Consider the following 24,525-nt stretch of genomic DNA (forward strand, 5'->3'; position numbering starts at 1 on the left):
CATTGGACAAACAATGGAACCTACATGGTCCCAGGAAACCTGTATTGTATTAAAGATGTTCATCTGAATGAGTCCTGTGCCTCTGGCACTGTTGTCCATTGAGTCCAAAGCAGAGAAATATAGTTCATCCTGAAAGGATTAGGTTGTTCAATAGCTGGAGGAATGGAAAAGGGGAGTGTCATTGTTGAAGAGCAGCACAGGGCTATCCCTGCCTGGGAACTTCTATCCCAGGGGGAAGATGGCTTTTGTATATCCAAATGGCTGCATAAAAGACCAAAAGCCCATCCCTAGGATTCTGGGGTCCTGTGGGTCTGTTGAGACCCACAGATGAGGGAAATATACTCAGGGGTTTGTGGATCATGAAGAAAACCTACTTGGTCTCCAAATCCACAGATGTTGAGGCTGACAAGGATTTTGTGACACGGGACCAAGCACAGGAGGAAGATGGCTTTTGCATCATCAATTTACCCTGTTTCCCTGAAAATAAGACATCCCCTGAAAATAAGACCTAGTAGAGGTTTTGCTATAATTGTATTATTTTACCTTGTTTAATAATGTGTTTTATGTCGTTATGTAATGTTGTGTTGCTTTTATGACTGTAAACCGCCCTGAGTCCCATCCGGGAGATAGGGTGGTATATAAATAAATTATTATTATTATTATTATTATTATTATTATTATTATTATTATTATTATTATTGCTGGATTGCTAAATATAAGGCCTCCCCCAAAAGTAAGACCTAGCAAAGTTTTTGTTTGGAAGCATGCCCGCCAAACAGAACACCAGAGCATGCAGGATTGGTAAATGTACATACCATAGACTGTTGTACATGGAAATAATGGTAGTAACAAGAAATTCTTGATAGGATTCACAGTTTGTCTGGTTATGCTGGTTTGTGATTAGAACTACTGTACAGTATATAATAAAAGTTCATTTTTTTTGTTCAACAATAAATGTGAATTCTTCTTCATGGAAAAATAAGACACCCTCTGAAAGTAAGACCTAGCGCATCTTTGGGAGCAGAAATTAATATAAGACACTGTCTTATTTTCGGGAAAACACGGTATATATATATAAAAATGTAATGTACATTTGTAGGACCGAGTAAACAACAAAACCACTGAACCAAATCACACCAAATTTGGCCACAAAAGACATAGCCATCCAATCTATGTCTTTCAAACAAAAAGGACTCATTTCTTGGAGGAGAGAGGTTGGGCTCATCAGCTTACAGACCATGATAATGTCTTGGTTCAGAAAATTCATTGCTTGGCATGTTTATATGGCGCACTCCTTTTTTAAAAGGCACATTCACCAGAGTTAACGGCTCCATTGAATATCTGGTTGCTGAACACCATGTACCATTAATAACGTTATTTGTCTTTTAGAAGAAGGAGTTCTCACAGGTGGACTTAATGTTTAGATGGTAATTATTATGTGGGAAGCAAAGAGTCTTATCTGCTTCCTCCCTGTTATGTTTGGCCTCAATTCAGCTACCATGGCAATGGAAGAAAAGTTCATTTCCCCCCATATTTAACATAATACACTCCCCACCAGTTCCTTGCTTCACTAAAACAGGCTCCTTGTGCACTGCCATAATATTCAGATCATCAAATCAGAAAATCCACATTGTCTGATTTCAACAGGATTATATGATTCTACACTATATAATCCAGTTCAAAGCAGATAATGTGGATTTTGTATGGCAGTGTAGAAGAGGTCCCATTAGTACTAATCTTTTGTGGTGCTTTCTCAGAGAAGAACCTTCAAAGAGGTGAATCATTTCATTCACCTCCTATGTAATTTATTTTAAGTTTATTTCCTATATCCCTCCTTCCTCCTTATATACCATATTTACTTCACCTTCTTTGACTAAACTGCATTGCAAGTATCACCAATAACAGATAGGCAACTAATATATATAACATCACATGGTAGACCAGTGTTTAGACCCAAAAGATACACTCCTTGAAAAAGTATAGTGGTAAAGACCATCTTCAACAGTGGGCTAAGTACACAACAGTGTGGTGTTCGGCTTGAGCTCTCACTGAAGATGGACTATGAATGCTATGCTCTGAAGCCGAGAAATGCAAACTGTAAATAGTTATGTAAATAAAGTTAATCAACAGTTGGACTTCGCCTGCTGGAGTGTTTTCTTGACCAGTGCTGATTCTCCGCATGGGAATACAGTCTGGAGAAGGAGGTGAGACCAGGATGATGAATTTTTGGAATCCACTCTGCACCCCATCATCCCCTGACAAAATCTGTATAACAACCAAATAGTAACAATAAGAACAGACCACAAAGCAACATACTGGTTCAAGATCATAGAATTATAGAATCATAGAGTTGGAAGAGACCTTGTGGGCCATCCAGTCCAACCCTTGTTTCTTGACAGGGGGTTGGACTGGATGGCCAGTAAGGTCTCTTCCAACTCTATGATTCTATGACTGATATTTCAATTGCTTTGGAAATATTGGGAAAACAGCCTTTTTGTCTAACTCACTCAGTTAAAATAGGTTACAACACATTACCAAAAATAAATGAAGAGACATGGTTTATTTATTTAGTAGATGTTGCTTTATTCCAATGTTTCTCCAATGCACTCAAGACACCATACATGATTTCCATCCCCACCTTGCCTTCACAACAATCCAATTTTGGGTGGACCTAAATTGTAAAAAAAAAATGTAATTTGACACTACTTTCATTTCTATGGCTCAATGCTATCGTATCCTGGGAGGTGTAGTTTGATAAGGCATCAGCACTCTTTTGGAGAGAAGTCTACAGAGTTTACAGAACTACAGCTCTTTTATTTCCAGAACATTGAGCCATAGCAGTTAAACTGGTGTCAAACTTGTGTGATTTCTACAGTGTAGATGCACTCATGGTCAGGAATGTTTTCAAAGACATTCCTGGGCTGGATCCACACTGCCCTATATGCCAGGAGCTGATCCCAAATTATGTGCTTTGGACTGGTTTATATGTGGTCCCTCCCACACAGCTCTATAAAATCCACATTGAACTGGATTATATGGCAGTGTAGACTCAGATAACCCAGTTCAAATCAGATATTGTGGATTATCTGCCTTGATATTCTGGATTATATGATTGCATGGAGGAGCCCTGAGTCTACATTGCCATATAATATGGATTAAGAAGATAATCAGGGTTCAGACCCTGAGATATAGGGCAGAGTACAATCCAAGATTCATAGTGGAGTGAGAACCAAATCTTTGTTCAAGGCTATAACTGTCATGCTGTTTCATTGAACATTCATGTTGGTTTGTTTGTTTTTTTGGTTTGTTTGTTTTTTTAAGAATCTTTTAAAATGGGTTGCCAGAAACACCGGGAATAGACCAATCAAAGGACTGCATTGGTGTTTGATGATGTGGTGTGCGCAACTATAATTTAATTGGAAACTCATGAGGAATAAATCATATTTCTCTGTCTCAATCTGTGGCTGCTGTTGCTTCAATCTCAATCTCCGGCATCTCCATAAAGGGATTACGGTTTTCCATTGCAAAAGTTTCGAGAACAGCATTTAATCTTCCGAGCCACTATGAGAATATTCCATGACCGGCCACAAGGGCCATCACTACAGTCCTTTATTGTTTTCCTTAATTTACCTGTCAAGATGGTGAAGAAAAAAATAAAGTTTCTGTGTTAATACTCTCTGCCAATCCAATTCGAAATTGTATTTTGAAATTGTATGACGTTTAAAATTTATCTTGTCTTCACAAATCTATATCAATCTATATGAATATGAAGTCATGTATGCTAATTTCTAAATACTGAAGACTTAATTTACCGAATAAATACTTCTCCGTTATGGTGCAGACAGTCTTCTTGCCGGTAATTTCACATGAGCTTCGAGGAGGAAAACATTTTTGTCCACGTGAAAAAGAACATCTTGCACATTTTATTGCATCTCCTTTAAAAAATGCAAATGTTTCATAATCCAATAGTTGTCTTTACATCATCACATCATCATTCTTACCTACCAAGAGATACTACGCCCATATATAAAACTGAGATATACAAAATTATGTGCTCCCTGTCTTCTAATTTCAAGAAGGTGATGACAATAATAGGAACAACATTTTCTTAACTAATCATTCTCACATGAAATAAATGACAAAGATTTTGTCAAGTGTCCTTCTCCACTGTTCTTCTCAGCCACAAAGTCTGTTTTTTTGGGAGGGGGGGGAATAAGACTTACTGTATATAATCATATAAATTTTAGTAAAGAAGAATATCCCCTAGTATCTGGATTGACCTCTGCACAGGTCAGTGTAAGCACTGTACTCTACCTCTTATACCAAAAAAAGGAAACACCTGCTTCTCTGAATGGCAGAAAGAGAGAACCTAGTTGGTCCTGGGAGAACCTAAAAGAACTCTTCCTAAAATGACTCTCAATTTAGCAAGTCATATCCATGTCCATAATGTGTGTCTCAAAACGTGCCCTAGATTAATATCTGAGGTTGACTTATACATGGGTATATAAGGTATGCACTTTTGGCATAGCATTCCTTACCTCTTGCAAGTTGGGCTTACCTTTTGGGATGAGGCAAAAGAGGACACAGACTGTGAATAGCCAAGCCTGAGCCATCGGTGACCCCCAGATTCCCAGGAAAAAAACTACTCCTCAGTGGATAACCTTTGGGTATGGACAGATAGAAAATGACTTCACTCCTTGTGCTATTTGACTTTTTATCCTTCTCAGGATGTCAGTCAGATATTGGAATTAATAAACCAAGGAAACACAACCATCAACTCACAGACCATGATATTGTCTTGGTTCAGAAAATGCATTGCTTGGCATGTTTAGATGACTCCTTTTTTAAAAGGCACATTCATCAGAATTAATGGCACCATTGAGTAACTGGTGGCCAAACACCATGTACATTATTTGCCCTTGAGAAGAAGAAGTTCCTGCAGATGAAGCTAATGTTCAGATGGTGATTGTTATCTGGGAAGCCAATAAACTAATCTCCTTCCTCCCTGTTATGCTTGGCATCAATTCCGCTTCTATGGCAATGGAAAGAAAGGTTCATTTCCCCCCACAATTAACTGGAAGCTGCCTGTACCCCTTAGTCCCCACCCCACAAAACCAGTAGACCGAACCCCATATCGTCATATCTCAGGCCCCTTATACACTGCCCTACAATCCAGATTATCAAAGCAAATATTCCACATTATCACTTTTGAACTGTGGTGTTAGAGGAAAATTCTGAGAGAGCCGTGGACCGCAAGATCAAACCAGTCCATACTCCATGAAATAATTCTCAACTGTTCACTGGAGGGAAGGATATTAGAGGCAAAGATGAAATACTTTGGCCACATAATGAGAAGATAGGAAAGCTTGGAGAAAACAATGATGCTGGGAAAAATGGAAGGGAAACGGAAGAGGGGCTGACAAAGGGCAAAGTGGATGGATGGTATCCTTGAAGTGACTGGCTTGACCTTGAAGGAGCTGGAGGTGGCGAAAGCTGACAGGGAGTTCTCGTGTGGGCTGGTTCATGAGGTCATGAAGAGTCGGAAGCAACTGAAGGAATAAACAACAACAATCTGCTTTGAACTGGATTATATGAGTCTCTAACTGCCATGTAATCCAGTTCAAATCAGATCATCTGGATTTTATATGACAGTGTAGAAAGGGCCCCACAGGCATCTGAGGCTCCTTCTACACTGCCATATATTATCAAAGTAGATGACCCATGTTATCTGTTTTGAACTGGATTACATGACGGCCCCTCCTACACTGACATACCATCCATATTATCAAATCAGATAATCCACATTATCTGTTTCAAACTAGATTATATGAGTCTACACTGCCATATAATCCAGTTCAAAGCAGATAATCTGGATTTTATATGATAGTGTAGAAATGGCACCGCAGGCCCCCCTCGATGGATTGTCACCTTGCCGTGGTGAGGGGGCTTGCGTGTTCCGATGAACCTGTGGGCACTGGAGTGATGCACTCCCAGGAGTGGCCGCAGGGGAGGTTCCAGACCAAGCACAATCCGAAGACCCAAAGACCTCAACGGCGGAGCAGGCGGAGGATAACATGGTACATGTTACAACGGCTGTGAAGGCGGAAGAAGGCTGCAACAGACTGAGAAGCCACTGTCGTTGTGTTAACCACACCACTGCTGGAACCTCACTCTGTGAAGACTGTGTGTTGACCGGCCGTGCACCGACCTCCACACATTAAAAAAAATCACGCACAGGCGTCTTCCAACAAAAATAAAAACAAACCTACAAAAGTCCCATGGCGATCAGCGAGTGGCGACGGGGGCAGGACTGTGAAATCTGGAAGCCCCTAGTCACAGACTGGCACATGGGCGGTGGATATGGACTCAGTCGTTCTACCTCAAGGACCGAGGCAGTTGAGTAGTCCGGCAGCTGTATCCATGACTGAGCAGCCCTTTTTAGGATCCGCTCTGCTCACCCCACACGGGGAAGGGGCTAGAAAAGGTGCCCTAAACATAGTCTGCCTCTCCTACCCTGACTGGACTGCCGCGTCCAGAGGGGTCACCACTCTGCGGCCAAAAAAGAAAAATGAACTTTGGAACATGGAACGTACGGACATTGTTAGATAACACTGACAGCGAGCGCCCCGAACGCAGGACTGCTCTCATTGCAAGAGAGCTGGGACGCTTCAAGATCGACATAGCAGCCCTTCAGGAGACCCGGAGAGCAGGAGAGGGGCAGCTGAAGGAAGAAAAGGGAGGCTACACCTTCTTCTGGAAGGGACTACCTGAAGAAGAGCGAAGAAGAATACACGGAGTTGGCTTTGCTATCAGAAACGACCTGGTGAAGCACCTGACTGAAGCACCCACTGGCATCAACGAACGACTTTCAACCCTCCGAATTAACCTTGCCAAAAACCAACAGGCAACCATCATATGCGCCTATGCACCAACTCTAGATGCTGACGAAGACATCAAGGAAAAATTTTACTGTCAGCTGGATACCATCCTATCGGAGATACCTAAGGAGGACAAAATCATCCTCCTGGGGGACTTTAACGCAAGAGTCGGAAGGGACTCTGACCTGTGGCCAGGGATCATAGGAAAAGACGGGGTCGGAAACAGCAACTCGAATGGCATCTTGCTTCTCACCAAATGCGGAGAGCACAACCTTGTCATCACCAACACGCTCTTCCGCCAGAAAAACAAGCTCAAGACATCATGGAAGCACCCTCGGTCAAAGCATTGGCACCTCCTGGACTATGTTATCACACGTGCCAGAGACCGCCGCGATGTGCTTCTCACAAGAGCCATGACAGGTACTGATGACTGCTGGACAGACCACAGGCTAATCCGATCCACGATGGCTATCAAGATCGTCCCCAAACGCAGACTCCAAGGAAGAAAAACAAGGCGAAAAATGAACACCCAAGCCCTTCAGGAGCCCTCCAAACGAGCCCTTCTCCAAACAACACTCAAAGATCATCTACCCACAGAACACCCCGAAAATGTTGAGGAACATTGGAACAAACTGAAGACCTCCATCATCACAGCCTGCGAAGAAAGCATTGGATACCTAACTAAGAAACATCAAGACTGGTTTGATGATAACGACAAAGAGATCCAACAGCTGATTGATAACAAAAGGAAAGCCTTCCAAACATGGCAGAGAGACACCAACTGTGCTGCCAAGAAAAAGATCTATGCCAGTGCAAAAGCTGAGGTCCAAAGAAGGACCAGAGAACTCAAGAACATCTGGTGGACAAAGAAGGCTGAAGAAATCCAACACCTTGCAGATACCCATGACGCTCAGGGATTTTTCAAAGCCACAAAGATCATTTATGGACCAAGAAACCATGGCATACAGCCCCTACGCTCATCAGATGGAACCAAAATTCTGAAGGACAAAACATCAATTGCACTACGTTGGAAAGAGCACTACCAGAACCTGCTGAATCGCAGCTCCAATGTGGCCGAAGAGACCCTCTCACAAATCCCGCAACAACAAACCAGGGATGAGCTTGCAGCACTGCCTAGTTTGGAAGAAGTCAGCAATGCCATCAGCCAACAAAAAAACAACAAAGCTAGCGGACCTGATGGGATTCCCGCTGAAATCTTCAAAGAGGGTGGACCTGAGCTGATGCAACAACTCCACCAGCTCATTGAAAAGGTGTGGATGACCGAGAAAATCCCAGCAGACTTCAAGGATGCCACCATCATCACCCTTTTCAAGAAAGGGGACAGAACAGACTGCGGGAACTATCGTGGTATCTCCCTTCTAACCTCCGCCGGGAAAATCCTCGCAAGAATCCTTGCAAACCGCCTTCTCCCTGTCTCAGAAGACACCCTCCCAGAATCCCAGAATGGCTTCCGCCCCTCCAGAGGAACAGTGGACATGATCTTCACTGCTCGACAGCTCCAAGAAAAATGCAGGGAACAAAACCAACCTCTGTACATGGCATTCATTGACCTTGCAAAGGCATTCGACACAGTGAATCGCAGCGCTCTCTGGACCATCCTCCAAAAAATCGGGTGCCCTGACAAATTTGTGAACATCCTGCGGCTCCTCCATGATGACATGATGGCAACAGTCTTGGACAGCAACGGCTCCCAAAGTGACCCATTTAAGGTTGAATCAGGTGTCAAGCAGGGATGTGTTATTGCCCCCACCTTATTTTCCATCTTCATCGCTATGATACTTCACCTTGTTGATGGGAAGCTTCCCACCGGAGTGGAAATCATCTATCGGACAGATGGCAAGCTATTTAACCTCAGCAGACTGAGAGCCAAAACCAAGGTCACCACAACATCTGTTATAGAACTCCAATATGCTGATGACAACGTAGTCTGTGCGCATTCAGAAGAAGACCTACAAGCCACTCTAAACACCTTCGCAGAAGCATACGAGAAGCTCGGCCTCTCACTGAACATCGAGAAAACCAAAGTGCTCTTCCAACAGGCACCAGCTAATCCCTCTGCAAAGCCAGGAATACAGCTTAACGGTGCAACATTAGAAAATGTTGACCATTTCCGCTACCTTGGTAGCCACCTCTCCACAAAAGTCAACATCGACACTGAAATACAACACCGCCTGAGCTCTGCGAGTGCAGCATTTTTCCGTATGAAGCAGAGAGTGTTTGATGACCGGGACATCCGTAGAGAGACCAAGGTGCTTGTTTATAAAGCCATTGTCCTCCCAACCCTGCTCTATGCCTGCGAAACGTGGACTGTGTACAGACGTCACACCAAACTCCTGGAGCGTTTCCATCAGCGTTGTCTCAGGAAAATCCTGCAAATCTCTTGGGAAGACAGGCGGACAAATGTCAGCGTGCTTGAGGAAGCAAAGACCACCAGCATTGAAGCGATGCTCTTACGCCATCAACTCCGTTGGACTGGCCACGTTGTCCGAATGCCCGATCACCGTCTCCCAAAGCAGCTCCTCTACTCTGAACTCAAGAATGGGAAACGGAATGTTGGAGGGCAGGAAAAGAGATTTAAAGATGGGCTCAAAGCCAACCTTAAAAACTGTGGCATAGACACTGAGAACTGGGAAGCCCTGGCCCTTGAGCGCTCTAATTGGAGGTCAGCTGTGACCAGCAGTGCTGCGGAGTTTGAAGAGGCACGAACGGAGGGCTTAAGGGAGAAACGTGCCAAGAGGAAGGAGCGTCAAGCTAACCCCGACCGGGACCGCCTTCCACCTGGAAACCGATGTCCTCACTGCGGGAGAATATGCGGGTCAAGAATCGGTCTCTTCAGTCACCTAAGAACACACGCCCAAGATACCAAGGTTGGAAGACCATCGTCCTCGAACGACGAGGGATCGCCTAAGTAAGTAAGGCACCGCAGGCATTTGACTGGCCACTATGTAGGTGGAATGCCAACCTAGATAATTTTCTCATTCAGGAGCGGTTCAACTGTTAGACCAACTAGGCTGTTGCTGAAGGTGCCATTCCCTATGGGCACGCGGGAGTGCCTCAACTGCACCCCGGGAGGATGGCGCCACCCCCCCCCCCCGCCTCCTCCTACTTTGGGCCTTCCTTCAGCCTGGGCCCGCCAGCCACCTTTGGGCTGGCCTGGGCCTTCCGGCCAGCGTGGGTATGCCTTTGGGCCAGCGTGGGCCTTCCGTCCGGTGTGGGCCCGCCTTCTGGCCAGCATGGAAGGCCGCCTCCTGCCAGAAGTGGTGGCATGTGCGCTCTCCAGGAGGCTTCCTCCCACCGGATGAAGCGGCCGGCAAGCGTGGTCTCCGCGCTGCCTGGCCATGTTCTAGAAGCATTATCTCCTGGTGTTTCGCCCACATCTATGGCAGGCATCCTCAAAGGTTCTGAGGTCTGTTGGAAGCTAGGTAAGTGGGGTTTATATATCTGAGGAAAGTTCGGGGTGGGAGAAAGAGCTCTTGTCTGTTTGAGGCTAGTGTGAATGTTGCAATTGGCCAGCTTGATTAGCATTTAATGGCCTTGCAGATTCAAAGCCCGTCTGCTTTCTCCCTAGGGGCATCCTTGGTTGGGAGGTGTTAGCTGGCCCTGATTGTTTCCTGTCTGGATTTCCCATTTTCAGAGTGTTGTTCTTTATTTAGGCTTTTCCTTAATCCCTCCTTATTATCCAACATTTTCGCTTATCCAATGTTTTTATTTTTCAGTAATTGGTTTCGGGGGGGGGGGGGGGCGCCTACACTTGAAAATTATTTTGGGCCAGCCCTGTTCTCATTTCAATACAAAACAAGACCATTCCCATTCCAAAGTATCTGGGGAGATTTTAGTGATCTGGACAGTAATGTTATACAGACCTCAGGGTCTTAATTGCACTAAACCCCGTGGAACTTTGAAATGGACATGTTAGCATCACCTGCTCTGCTTCTTTTTCTTTGTAAAATGGGTATCTTTTATTGCGCCAAATTGCTATGTGTGTGTGTAAAGAAATCCTTGCAAAAAGATGTTTGCAGGCGATCTCTGCAAAAGAGCTCAGCTTTGCAGAGGCAAAGCCACGCCTAAAACAATGTATTGGTTTGATGGCAGATGGCTTGGTTTGTCAGTTGGTTTGTCAGTTGGGAATTTGTGCTTGGAGGGAGAGCACAGAAACAAGGCAGGCTCTCTGGCTATGGTCAAGTAGCTGATTATTGCTATGCTGTATATATATATATTGAAAGCTGATTGATTAGTTATTGATCTTATGCAACTACATGGACATTGTACAATTGCAGAACTGATTATTTGTCTTCAACTCAACAAGTAAAGTTTTCCTTTTGTTCTTTCAATTCCTCTGCCTGGTCTGAGTCTTTTGCACATGGTGTTTAACTGGACGCTGCTGATTCCGCTGTACACTCACCTGGTAACATCTTTTATCAATTAACACTTGCCCTATTCTGTTCTAAGGTCTTCCTGTGCTTCCCTTTTGCTGCCCTCATGTTTCTGCTGCCTGTTTCCTCAACTTCAGCTTCCGTTGCATTAATCTCAAATGCCACTTTAACGCTGTGGACAAATGTGTGCATTATCACCCTTTTGCTTAATCTCCTTGCCAGACCAAGCACAGCCTCCCAAGATTCACCTGGGATTTGAATCAGGTGTCAAATCCCAGTTTGACACCTGATTCCACCTTCAATGGGTCATTTTGAGAGCATTGCTGTCCAAGACTCTTGCCATCATGTCACTGTGAAGGAGCCACAGGATGTTCACAATTTGTCAGGGCATTCCATTTTTTGGAGGATGGTCCAGAGAGCACTGAGATTCACTGTGTCAAATGCCTTTGCAAGGTCAATGAATGCCATGTACAGAGGCTGATTTTGCTCCCTGCATTTTTCTTGGAGCCGCCATACAGGGAAATGGAAGCAATTTAGCTAACAGTCACTCTCCATCATTCTCCAAAAATGTTCACAATGTTATATTAAAATCTATTTGGAAAAAAAATGCTATAGCTGGTGGTTTAAATTATTTGTACATGAAGAATGGAATCAATACAATTCCTTTTAGCACATAGGTTCAGATTTCTTCTCAGGACAGAATGATGTGAAACAAGTGAAGGTAGAATGGATAAGACACTGTAGGATTCTCTAATATGAAATGAGACACACCTTTGAGGGACTATTGCGTATAAGCCCTTGAAGGAACATTTCCTTGTAGGAACCAGATTCTTCATCTGGTTATTCTTGTTTCCTTTTCCACATTATTCAAATAACCTCTAGGGAATTTCCCATGTGGTTGTGGCAGGAAGAACTTGGGCACCTTCTACACTGCCATATACAATCCAGATTATCTGCTTTGAACTAGATTACATGGCAGTGTAGACTCTTAGAATCCAGTTCAAAGCAGATACTGTGGATTATCTGTTTTGATAATCTGGATTATATGGCAGTTTAGAAGAGGCCGTAGACAACTTTCCAAGGAAGTTCACAGTGACATCTAATCCTGTTGATGATTCAATATAATTAACAACTGCTGATGCTATCCAGCTCTTTTTCTTCACATGTGCAGATAGCCAGCCAGAATGCTACTATATTATTTTTATTATTTCTCTCTTAAAAGAGACTCAAAACAGCTAACTGCATGAAAAACAATAAAATATCCAACTACTATCATTGAAAGCATATGTGGCCCTTAGATGGTTCTCAGTTGGGTGTCTTAGGGCCCTTCCACACAGCCCTATATCCTAGAATATCAAGGCAGAAAATCCAACAAACTGGGTTTTCTGAGTCCACACTGCCATATATTCCAGTTCAAAGCAGATATTGTGGGATTATCTGCCTTGATATTCTGGGATATAGGGCTGTGTTGAAGGGCCCTAAGACCAAGTGGTTGGAAGCAGGAGTGATCCACTGTGGCTGGTAAAGGTTAGGGATTTATGTAGGATAAAAGATATTTAATATTTGTTTTCAAATAGATAGCCAAGTTTGGCTACGTTTCAGCATAACATAAAAACAAATAGGACGTGAAGAAAGGAAACAAGCAGAAATGCCAAAGTTTATTTTAGCAGGAGCTTTTGTGGTTCTGCTGCTGCATCCCAACCTTGTGATATGAAACTTGCAAGTGCTATGACCGCATTAAACTGCCCTTTCACACTTTATGCAAATATTGAGCTAGGATTTTACTTTTAATTGCCTTTTTTCCATCCTATGAAATTTTGGCATCGGTAGTGTGTTTGTCATATTTGTCATAAGCCTTCGGGTTGTTTCCAATTTATGGCAATCCTAAAACCAATCTATTACAGGGTTTTAATGTAAGATTTGTTCAGAGGTAGTTTGCTTTTGCCTCGTTCTGCGGCTGGGAAAATGTGACATAAATAAGGTCATTTTATAGCTTTCCATGATGAATTCAAACTCAGGTCTCTCAGAGTCCTAATCCAAGATCCAAACCATTTTGTTACACTGGCCCTATGGGTGCATCTACATAGCAGAATTAATTTGATTTGACATTACTATGGTGTCAAATCATATAGCATGGAATCATTGGTGTTGTCACTTACAAGATCTTCAGGATTCTCTGCCAAAGAGTACTGGCACCTCACCAAACTACAATTCCCAGAATTCCATAGAAGTTAAAGTAGTGTCAAACTGCATTATTTCTAAATTTCTTCACTGGCATACTGGAAAGCCAGTAGGTTGTAGTGGTTTGGGTGTTAGGCTAGAACTTGGAGACCAGATTCAAATCCCTGCTTAAACCTGGGTGAACTTGGGCAGGTCACACTTTCTCAAACTCAGAGGGAGCCAATGCCAAACTCACTTTGAACCAATCTTACCAAGTGTTCACTTTTAAGTCACAAGAAGTTGGAAATGACTTGAATTCATACAACAACAATACTGTGAAGCCTAAGGGCTCTTCTGGTTCAACAAACTAAAGATCTTGGATTCCTCATGTGGCCCGTAGTAATACGATCCAATGTTATTTTCTCTCAGCAAGCCCAATGTAGAGATGTGGAGGTAGCTCAACTGTGAGACTTCATGCTTTCTTAGATCACGCTGGGAGAACCCATTGATCCCTGCAGGAAGTGGATTTGGGAAGTAAAGGAAAACCTAATTGATAGCAACCTAATTGATAATTGTATTTTACTGCAATTCACGATTGTGTAAATGGAAATGGATAGGAGAGCCATGTAAGCAGTATTGAGACATCTGAAAAATGCTAGAGAACAGGTCAGTTTGCTTTGCTATGGAGAAATCCAAAAGTACATCCTTGTTAGAGGAGTATTTAAAGAGCCTTCTTTGGACTAGCAAATGAAACACCTCAGCATCTTGGAGCTCTCGTAGGCATTGATAAAACTATATTTTTCTGAAAAGTAAGGTAAGACCTTATTTGGAAATTATTTGTTTTCAGGCATATCAATTGTCTGACAATGGCTCATGACACTGAAACGAGCTTAGATCAGCAGGAACAGTTTATTTTGTAATGACTTATTCTCAGATATATCGTTTTGCACAATTCAGAAATATTGAGATACTCCCACAAAATGTAGAAATATGTGTCCACTGCCTAGCAGTTTCTCTAGCATTCGTTAGAGGAATGTTTGTCTGCATATTTCACTTTTTCTGGAGGAGAGTGACAAAAATGATCAAAGGTCTGGACACTAAGCCTTGTGAGGAACAAAAGAGGGAGCTAAACCCAGGTAGCTTGGTCTGGATCTGCACTGCCCTGTAAATCAGTTTCGGAATGCAGAACAACCACATTGAACTGAATTATAGAGCAGTGTAGACTGATATAAACCAGTTCAATGTAGGTAATCCACATTCTGTAACTGGATTATAGGACAGTATAGATGGGACCTTGGAGAAGATAAGACTGTGACATGATAGCCGTCTTTAAATATTTGAAGGGGCATTGTGAGAAAGAAGGAAGGCCCTTCCAGATAGGCCAAAATCTTCAAACTCTGGTTCTGTAATTCTACCCTATGTTGTCTCAAAATCATTTTTTTGTGTTGTCGAAGGCTTTCATGGCCAGGATCACAGGGTTGTTGTGTGTCTTTCGGGCTGTGTGGCCATGTTCCAGAAGCATTCTCTCCTGACGTTTCGCCCACATCTATGGCAGGCATCCTCAGAGGTTGTGAGGCATCCTCACAACCTCTGAGGATGCCTGCCATAGATGTGGGCGAAACGTCAGGAGAGAATGCTTCTGGAACATGGCCACACAGCCCGAAAGACACACAACAACCCAATCATTTTTTTGTTAGCCCCTTTTTTTCAATATATGGGCCGGGCTGTGGCACAGGCTAGTGAGCAGCCTGCTGCAATAAATCACTCTGACCATGAGGTCATGAGTTCGAGGCCAGCCCGTGGGGGGGTGAGCACCCGTCAATTTAAAAAAAATAGCCCCTGCGCTTTGCTGACCTAGCAACCCGAAAGATAGTTGCATCTATCAAGTAGAAAATAAGGTATTACTTATAAAGTGGGGAGACAAATTTAACTAATTTACAATGTGGTAATGAGGAAGTGCCATTACAGTGGATGATGAAGCAGCTGCTCCCCCTGTGGCTGGAATCGAACATCCCCTCAGGAGAAGGTTAAATTGCCTCTGCGTCTGTCTCTGTCTCGGTTTTATGTGTATATGGGCATTGAATGTTTGCCCTATATGTATATAATGTGATCCATCCTGAGTTCCCTTCAGGGTGAGAAGGGCGGAATATAAATACTGTAAGTAATAAATAATAATAAATATATTTCACATGTCGATTTATCATTTATTGTGATATTCCACACATTCACATTCATAATTTTCTTTCCATTTTTTGGCTAAAATTAATCTTAGAGCAGCAACAAAATATTATTAATTCTTTCTTTTGCCATTTTAATTTTATATCTCCAAAATTTAGTGGAAGTGCTATATTTGGATGTGGGTTTTTTGGTTTTTGTTTTTGTTTTTTTGTTTTTTGCAAATTAATGGATAATATGTCATTAATTTCAACAAACACTTTTTCCCATTTTTTTTATCTTTTCACATTTCCATCATAAATGTATATAAGTCCCAGGCCCTTTCCACACAGGTGAATAAAATCCCACATTTTCTGCTTTGAACTGGAATATATGGTAGTGTAGACTCAGATAACTCAGTTCAAAGCAGATATTGTGGAATTTTCTGTCTTGATATTCTGGTTTATATGGCTGTGTGGAAGGGCCTCTAATTTCTTTATTGCATCTCCAACCATTTTGTAGTGGATGCCTCAGGTTAACTTGTAATCCATCATGTGTTTTTGGGTCTGCCTGGAAAGGACCGGAGAGAGTTTGTATTCTGCTGCTCTAGAAACCTGATCACAACTAGTTGGAATCAAATACAGTAGAGTCTCACTTATCCAAGACTCGCTTATCCAAGGTTCTGGATTATCCAACGCATTTTTGTAGTCAATGTTTTCAATATATCGTGATATTTTGGTGCTAAATTCATAAATACAGTAATTACTACATAACATTACTGCGTATTGAACTACTTTTTCTGTCCAATTTGTTGTCTAACATGATGTTTTGGTGCTTCATTTGTAAAATCATAACCTAATTTGATGTTTAATAGGCTTTTCCTTAATGCCTCCTTATTATCCAACATATTCGCTTATCCAACATTCTGCCGGCCCGTTTATGTTGGATAAGTGAGACTCTACTATAACAAGAAAACAGACTCCAACTAAACATAAGAGGAAACTTCTGTATTGTAAGAAATGTTTAACAGTGGAATAGACTGCCTCAAAAGGTAATGGGGTTCTTCATCTTCAGAGACATTTAAGTAGAAATTAGAAGACATATTTTTCAGGAATGCTTTAGAAATGCATAACAATATTATCTGCAGTTCCAGACCCTTCAAACTCTTAGATTCTATGATTCCTTTCTTGCTTTTAACTTCTCTGTTTGTCTTCTATGAAGAGAAAGAAACTCTGAGTGCTATGAAGGTGAGAGGTGTCTTCCAGACATTTGGAGGTAAATGTTATTTTCTTCCAGGAATTTGGCCTCATAAGGAAGTGCTGAATTAGTTCAGGGGCCAATATTGGTCCTCTAGATCAGGCATGGGCAAAGTTCGTCCCTCCAGGTGTTTTGGACTTCAACTCCACAATTCCTAACAGCCTTCTGGCTCTAGATGTACTCCAGCTCTGGCCTCCATCAGGACTAGCAAGCAGTGGAGGTCAGGGATAATGGGAGCTGTAATCACACATGCAGATGGCCAAAGATTAATCACCAATGGGGTTGTGAACTGGATTGAGATTTGAGGATATTGGTCACAACAAGATTTGGGCATGCTGACACCTATTGTGTTCTTTATGATTATGTCAGCGGGGATGATGGGTAGCAGAGTGAAATCCAAAAATTCACCATCCCGGTCTGCCTCCTTCTCTCCAGACTGTCTCTCAGTGTGGAAAACAGCACTGGACAAACTCACTCCAGCAGACGAAGTCCAACTGTTGATTATCTTTATTTACATGATCTATTTACAGATAGAGCAAATTCAGTCCTTTCTCCTCCATGAGTCCTTTCTGCAAGACTCATGCACACACACGCTGCTCATTGCTCATCCCTGTTCTCGGTTCGACACAGGGAAACAACTAACTCCCTCGCATTCCACAGGAACCAGATAGTAAGTCCCGGTCAAAACACACTTGACCCCATTGGTCCTGTGATACATCAATCATAGCAGACGCTCATTAACTCCATAATTGCTGAATCCAGATTGATTTTAACATTTCACAACACACAATACCCTGACAGATTATGCATCTTCAAGTCATTTCTGATTGATGGCAACCCTAAGACAAATCTATCACAGAGTTTTCTTGGCAAGTTTTGTTTAGAGAAATTTGCTATTGTCTTCCTCTGAGACTGAGAGGGTATGACTTACACAAGGTCAGTCAGTGGGTTTCCATGGTAAAGTGGGGATTCAGGCCCTTATCTCTAGGATCATAGCCCAGTTCTCAAACCATTTCACTATATTGTCTGTCTTTGGGACAATTCAATGTCAGAATGAATTCAGGGTCTGTGGTGCTGTCCATCAATAAATTCTGTCAATGGATTTCTTTATCCTAAATATACTGGGAGGTGCAATGTGAGAATTTACACCACTTTTGCCCAACTTCTAGTCATTTTGGGTGTGTCGTGCAAAAAGACCACCTACTGTTAGGGGAAAAGGCCTCTTTGCTGATTGTGAGGCCGCAGCAAACATCTGACCTTGTTCTCTTTAGCCCAGCATTTCTCAACCTGGGGGTCAACAAATACCAGTATTTTCTTGGGGGTTCTTGTGGGAAGTTTAGCCCAATTCTATCACTGGTGGGATTCATGGGGCTCTTTAATTGTAGGTGAACTATAAATCCCAGCAACTACAACTCCCAAATGTCACAGTTTATTTTTCCCAAACTCCAAAATGTTAAAATTTGGGCAAGGTCAATGCCCACCAAACCCTGCCAGTTATTTCCTGTTGGTCATGGGAATTCTGTCTGCCAAGTTTGGTTCAATTCCATCATTTGCGGAGTTCAGAATGCTCTTTGAATGTAGATGAACTTTAAATCCCAGCTACTACAACTCCCAAATGACAAAATCAACCCTCCCCCGCCACCAATCCCACCAGTATTCAAATTTGGGTGTATTGGGTATTTGTGCCAAATTTGGTCCAGTGAATGAAAATACATCCTGCATATCAGATATTTACATTACAATTCATAACAGTACCAAAATTACAGTTATGAAGTAGCAACGTAAATAATTTTTGGTTGGAGGTCACCACAACATGAGGAACTGTATTAAGGGGTCATGGCATTACGAAGGTTGATAACCACTACTTTAGCCAGAAGTGGGCAAGTTGTGCGCTATCTGTTAAGGAAGGGAAATTGTGGTCTACTTTTCAAGGCTGCTGTAAAGATATGCTCATAAAGCTCATGAGGCATTTTCAAAGCCACTGCTGACTTTTTGTGTCTCTCCTTATGTAGGACTCTGCTGCATTCTATGGCTATCGTTGTGTTTTCTTGCCGAACTGGAAGGTGGTGGAAAGGTCCTGGCTTCAACACCAGGTAAGAGTCACAAAGGTAAAGAATGGGTTGAATAAGTGGTTAGGAGAAACACTGGCTGGATCTACACTGCCATATAATACAGAATATCAAAGCAGATAATCTGCATTATCTGATTTGAGCTGGATTATAGAGTCTACACTGCTATATAATCCAATTCAAAGTAGACAATCTGGATTGTATAAGGTCACTGCTGAAAGGTGCATTGATAATGTGTTACAAAATAAATTTGCAGAACTCTAGAACTCATTAAAATGGATGGTAACACAAGAAATCCCCAGTGCAGTTAACATTGTTGCGGTTGCAATTGTTGCAGTTGAATGTGCTATCCATGTTTGTGTTCCCAGAAGGAATAAGACAAGGAAGATAGCAGGCTTATGAAGATGCAACAATCCCATTTTAACCAACATGGGATTACCGAAAAGTGGGGGGAAAGACGTTTTTATTTGTACAGAGGCATAAGTGTCCTTTTGCTTCTTTTATCTGCCAGCTTTCTCCCAGTGAATCCAAAGGAAATTTTAAAATAAAATTGTAAGATGAAGTTTAAGGACTTTATTGCATGGAGCTGCTATCCATGGTGCTTGTGCTATGATAGATAACAGATACATACCAAGATGAGCACCTTTGATATCACATCTCTCTTCATTTGCTCAATGGTGACATTTCAAAAATCCCTGATCCCATTATTGTTCTTCTGTATACCCTTGTAACCTTACTTTTCCACATTTCTGTGGTTTATTATCATTATCATCATCATCAGTCAATTTGCAGTTCCACCAATGAATAACTTTTAAAAGGCAAAAAGTATAATGATGTTTTAGACCCAAAAAAAACACAACAAAACAGTCAGTTTGGGAGTAGTGGGGGGAAGAGAATGGTATGTTGGGAGTTTTAGTCACTCTGGAAACATCTAAAGGGTCATGTGTTCCCCATCCATGGAGCCGAGTGGCAAGACTTTCCAAGGTGGACAAAAGATCTGAATCGATAAGACGGCAGAGCTGTGTCTTTTCATTTTGTTGCTTATGCTATACAACTCCACATGCTGAATCCATGGACACTGTGGGAACAACTGAGGCCCCATCTACACTGCCATATAATGCAGTTTGAAGCTGCAAAATGTGATCCAAGTCGACTCATATAAAGCAGTTTCAAACTGGATTATATGGCAGTGTAGATAGGGCTTGCAAAAACTTTTTTTTTCCAGGAAGATTGCTGGCTTTGGGTAGATATTGTGTGGAACCTGTTTTGAAACATTTGTCAAAATTGCTGCATTCAAACCACAAGATAAATCAGCATCATGCCAGGTTGATTTCCTAATAGAATGAATAACCAAGAAGGTATAAATTTAACTCATGGGAAAGGGCAGCAGTTGAACAAGATTCTGTGTACTTCTACACTGCCATATAATCCACATTATGAAAATGGATAATCTAGATTATCTGCTTTGAACTGGATTGTATGAGTCTACACTCAATGTTTTGTACTGGCATAGGCCTTGTGGAGAGAGAGTGGGTTAAAAATAAAAATGATGATGATGGTGGTTATTATTATTATACTGTCATATAATCCTGTTCAAAGTAGATAATCCAGATTTTATATGACAAGTGTAGAAGGGGACTCAGTTTGTATTTCTTAATGTTCCAATTAGAGAAAAGGATGTCAATAGGTGACACTGTAAAAGGCTCCTTCTACATTGCCATATAATCCAGACTATCAAAGACAATCCACATTATCTGCTTTAAACTGTCAGTGTGGGGGTCAGGGTGCGTACCGGGTGGGTTTCTTCAAACACCATCGATTGTCTTCTCCAGCACCCTGATGAATTGGTTCCAATTGTCTGCCACACCAATTCCTCTGTTCACATGTCAGACTCAAACACATCTGTAGTCTGAAGTCCAAACATTTATTTCAATATCTATAATACATATTTACAAAGCATAGCAAAAGCCATCACTCTGAGCTGGCATTCTTCTATAGCCTCTTGCCTCGGCAAGCACCAGCTCAACACACAGAGAGATAAGAAGACACATTCCTCAGTACGAAGGAAGTTCCCGGTTTCCAAGGCCGGAAATCATGCCTGATAGGTCATAGCAGTCACAACAGGCTGTCAGTCAAACCAGCCTGCTGTTAACTCTTTCATTGCTGAAACACACACTCTTGCAAAACAGCAGAAACATTTGATTTACATTTCATACACATACATCTATAATCCAACATAAACTGGATTATCTGAGTCTACACTGCCTGATAATCCAGTTCAAAGCAGATAATCTGGATTTTATATGGCAGTGTAGAAGGGGCCAAACTTCATTCTTCTCAAATTTGGTTCTGTCTCTAATGCTCTGGTTCCTCTTTTGCAGCCGATGTGCTTTTTGATCCAAACACTGCACACCCAAATCTCCATGTGTCTCCAAACAAGAAGAAGGTGACGTGGCTACCTGAACCCCAAAATGTGCCTGACAACCCAGAGAGATTCAATGCCACCTATTGCTTGCTGGGTACTCCAAGATTCACCAAGGGGAAACATTACTGGGAAGTGGAGTATGGAGGCCAGAGGGAGTGGGTCGCAGGGGTGGCCCGGGAGTCCGTGCAAAGGAAAGGGTTTGTCAGAATGACGCCCAAGGAAGGGATTTGGCAGATGGGTCTTTGGTGGCTTCGTCGTGGGGAGATGGATTCCCACCCACCTCCCAAGCACCCTGCAAAGATCCGGATATCTCTGGATTATGAGCAGGGGACAGTGACTTTTTACCTGGAGAATAAGGTCAATGTACAAAAAGTCTCTTTTAAAGGGGAGAGTGTTCGCCCCTTCTTCTATGTAGGGCCAACTGTTTCACTTGGACTCTGAGTGAAGCAGATTTCATGAGATCCCAGAAGCTGCAGATGGAGACAGGACAATGGAGATTTTCCTAGAATGACCCACAATTCATTAAACAAAACACATTTTAATTGACTATGGGTACACTCTTTGACAGATAAGGCTAAAAACCTTGTAAAAATACAACTCCCATGATTCCATAACATTGAGCCATGACAGTTGAAGTGGGCTACACAGCACCAATTTTCAGTTGTATTATTCTTTTTTCAGTATAAAAAGAAGGAATGAGTCATTTAGCACCTTTAAAACTATTTTTTTCTGCATAAGTGAAGTAATGCACAGAATTTTGCAATGAAGCCTTTAGCAAAAAAAAAAAAACATCCAAGCTGAGTTCATAAAACCAAAAGGACTAGAGATCATAATGCAAATATATGTTGGCTAATTTTATTTAGAAGTGAGTTGAGAATACAGTTATAATGTAAAGAAAAACCACAAACAAAGTAAATAAAGGGTTGTTGTATGGTTTCCGGGCTGTGTGGCCATGTTCCAGAAGTATTCTCTCCTGACGTTTCACCCACATCTATGGCAGGCATCCTCAGAGGTTGTGAGGTACCTCACAACCTCTGAGGATACCTGCTATAGATGTGGGCGAAATGTTAGGTGAGAATACTTCTGGAACATGGCCACACAGCCCGGAAGGCATACAACAACCCTGTGATCCCAGCCATGAAAGCCATCAACAACACAAAGTAAATAAAACTTGGCATTAAACTAAATTTCCTTTGACCAGAAGCTGTCCACTTTGTGTGCCTCTCGTATGGCTGTGAGAAGGTCCTCCATTGTACATGTGGCAGTGCTCAGGTTGCATTGTAGTAAGTGGTCTGTGCTCTTCTTCACACTTGTATGTTTTGGACTCCACTTTGCAGCCCCATGTTGGCTAATAGAATACATTAAAGTACTTCCTAAGAAAATCAAAGTATGCTTTATAGGCCACAAGAAAATATTTGTTTGTGTAAATGATTTAAGTGCTATGGCTATCTCTCAAATAAATGAATGTTGTATAACGTTTCATTGTATTGGTGCAAACATTATTGGTGGGAAATCAAATCAATTGAAGCATGTTGTGGTTCGTTTCCTTTGTTCCTCAAGCTCTTAAGTTATTATGTCTCCACCAGAATCAGAAACACTATGTCTGAATAACACTGACCAGACAGTAAAGTCACTCTCATGTCATTTATTTAAATAAATAAATGTCCTTTTGGCCACCTTCCCATGGGCTACTGGTTAACCCTTACTGGTTTGGCTCTGTGGATGGGGAAACCCTCAGGGGGACTATACAATCAGCCTTCCATATTCACTGGGATCAGAGACACAGGCCATCCATGAGACTGGACAAACTGAATAAAAACATTTTTTTTTTTTTACCTGAGTCAACAGCTCTCATGGAGCCCCCGGTGGCGCAATGTGTTAAAGCGCTGAGCTGCTGAACTTGCGGACCGAAAGGTCGCAGGTTCAAAGCCACGGAGCAGACTGAAGGCCCGCTGTTAGGTCCAGTTTCTGCCAACCTAGCAGTTTGAAAATATGCAAATGTGAGTAGATCAATAGGTACTGCTCCAGCGGGAAAGTAACGGCACTCCATGCAGTCATGCTGGCCACATGACCTTGGAGGTGTCTACGGACAATGCTGGCTCTTCGGCTTAGAAATGGAGATGAGCACCAACCTCCAGAGTCAGACACGACTGGACTTAACATCAGGGGAAACCTTTACCTTTACCTCTACAACAGCTCTCTAGGAATCTCTCCATCTCCAGTGCAACTCTACTGTCAATTTCGTAGAGAGACCATATAAATCAAATCCACAAATGTGAAAGACTGGCTGTACTTGCTAGTTCACTTTAGAAAGAGAGGAAAAATTCAAAAAGAACTGCAGTTGTCAGAGCTAAGAGGTGGACCCATTTCACCTTGAATAAGGTAGTGATATTTCCAATTAGTATTTAGAAGGGAATAAAAAGATCAGGTCCTTATTGGATCTTCTGTTCTCCATGTCCACCTGTTTTGTATATTATGTTTAGGACTTAAGATTTGCATCCAAATGTTGCAAAAGGAGAAGAGTTCTGCAATAAGTCCTGCAATAAATGCTTGGAACTTTGGGAACAATGCATTTGTATCTAATTTAATATATAATTGCTTGTACGTATTATTATTCAGTATATATACAGGCAATCCCCAAAGAATATGCAGGTTCTGTAGGTTTGTTCCTAAGTTGAATTTGTAAGTCAGAAGAGGTACATTTCTAAAGTATAGCTCCACACACACACACACACACACACACTTGGGAAGCGTGTAGGGAAGGGTTCTGCTGTCTGTGCATGTGTTCAGAAGATTTCACCTCACTTTCTGTCCTTGTGATAATTGGATTTTGGACATTTTGGCTTGTTGTAGAAACAAGGATTGATGAGAAAGCTTCAATGGAGACACCTTTTCCCCATGACAACTCTTTCAGGGATGAATTTCCCTTCCAAGGGGCAAACAGGCTTTTGGTCTAATCCAAACATGGCCATTTTCATATTGGCTGGAGGATATGTGTAGCTGCTATCTCCAAAATACACTTTTCCAAACACTGCTTGAACATGGAAGCTACTGCCAGAGAGACAGAGAATTCCAAATTTCCCGTGGCAATGTGCAAATATACAGTCAATCCTCCATATCTATATGTTCCCTGCATCCACAGATTCAACCATTAATGTGGCTTGAAAGTATTTTTCAAAAAATCCAAA

General features: G+C 42.1%; 1 protein-coding gene and 1 long non-coding RNA gene across 4 annotated transcripts in view; one reads left to right on the top strand and one right to left on the bottom strand.

Moving 5' to 3' along the window:
* Window positions 1-22,327, top strand: part of LOC100565490 (vespryn) — a 46,103-nt gene extending 23,776 nt beyond the window's left edge. Inside the window, exons 1-4 of one of the 3 annotated variants that reach the window (XM_062969548.1) lie at window positions 14,002-14,241; window positions 16,808-16,861; window positions 18,856-18,936; window positions 21,294-22,327. In XM_062969548.1, the coding sequence (XP_062825618.1) occupies window positions 16,828-16,861; window positions 18,856-18,936; window positions 21,294-21,778 (600 nt within the window). In that variant the 5' untranslated portion in view covers window positions 14,002-14,241; window positions 16,808-16,827 and the 3' untranslated portion in view covers window positions 21,779-22,327. Of the gene's footprint in view, window positions 1-14,001; window positions 14,247-16,807; window positions 16,862-18,855; window positions 18,937-21,293 lie in introns of those variants that run through there. The other 2 variants (XM_062969546.1, XM_062969547.1) reach the window with 2 other exon arrangements.
* On the bottom strand, window positions 705-5,797 carry LOC134295956 (uncharacterized). Its single transcript, XR_010002485.1, has 3 exons — window positions 4,559-5,797; window positions 3,813-3,935; window positions 705-3,630 (listed from the first exon to the last, which is right to left on the bottom strand). It is a non-coding gene; the product is annotated as an uncharacterized LOC134295956 (long non-coding RNA).
* Window positions 22,328-24,525: the final 2,198 nt, after the last annotated feature.

This window comes from Anolis carolinensis, chromosome 2 (genome assembly GCF_035594765.1).
Source record: "Anolis carolinensis isolate JA03-04 chromosome 2, rAnoCar3.1.pri, whole genome shotgun sequence".
Taxonomy (NCBI): Eukaryota; Metazoa; Chordata; class Lepidosauria; order Squamata; family Dactyloidae; genus Anolis; species Anolis carolinensis.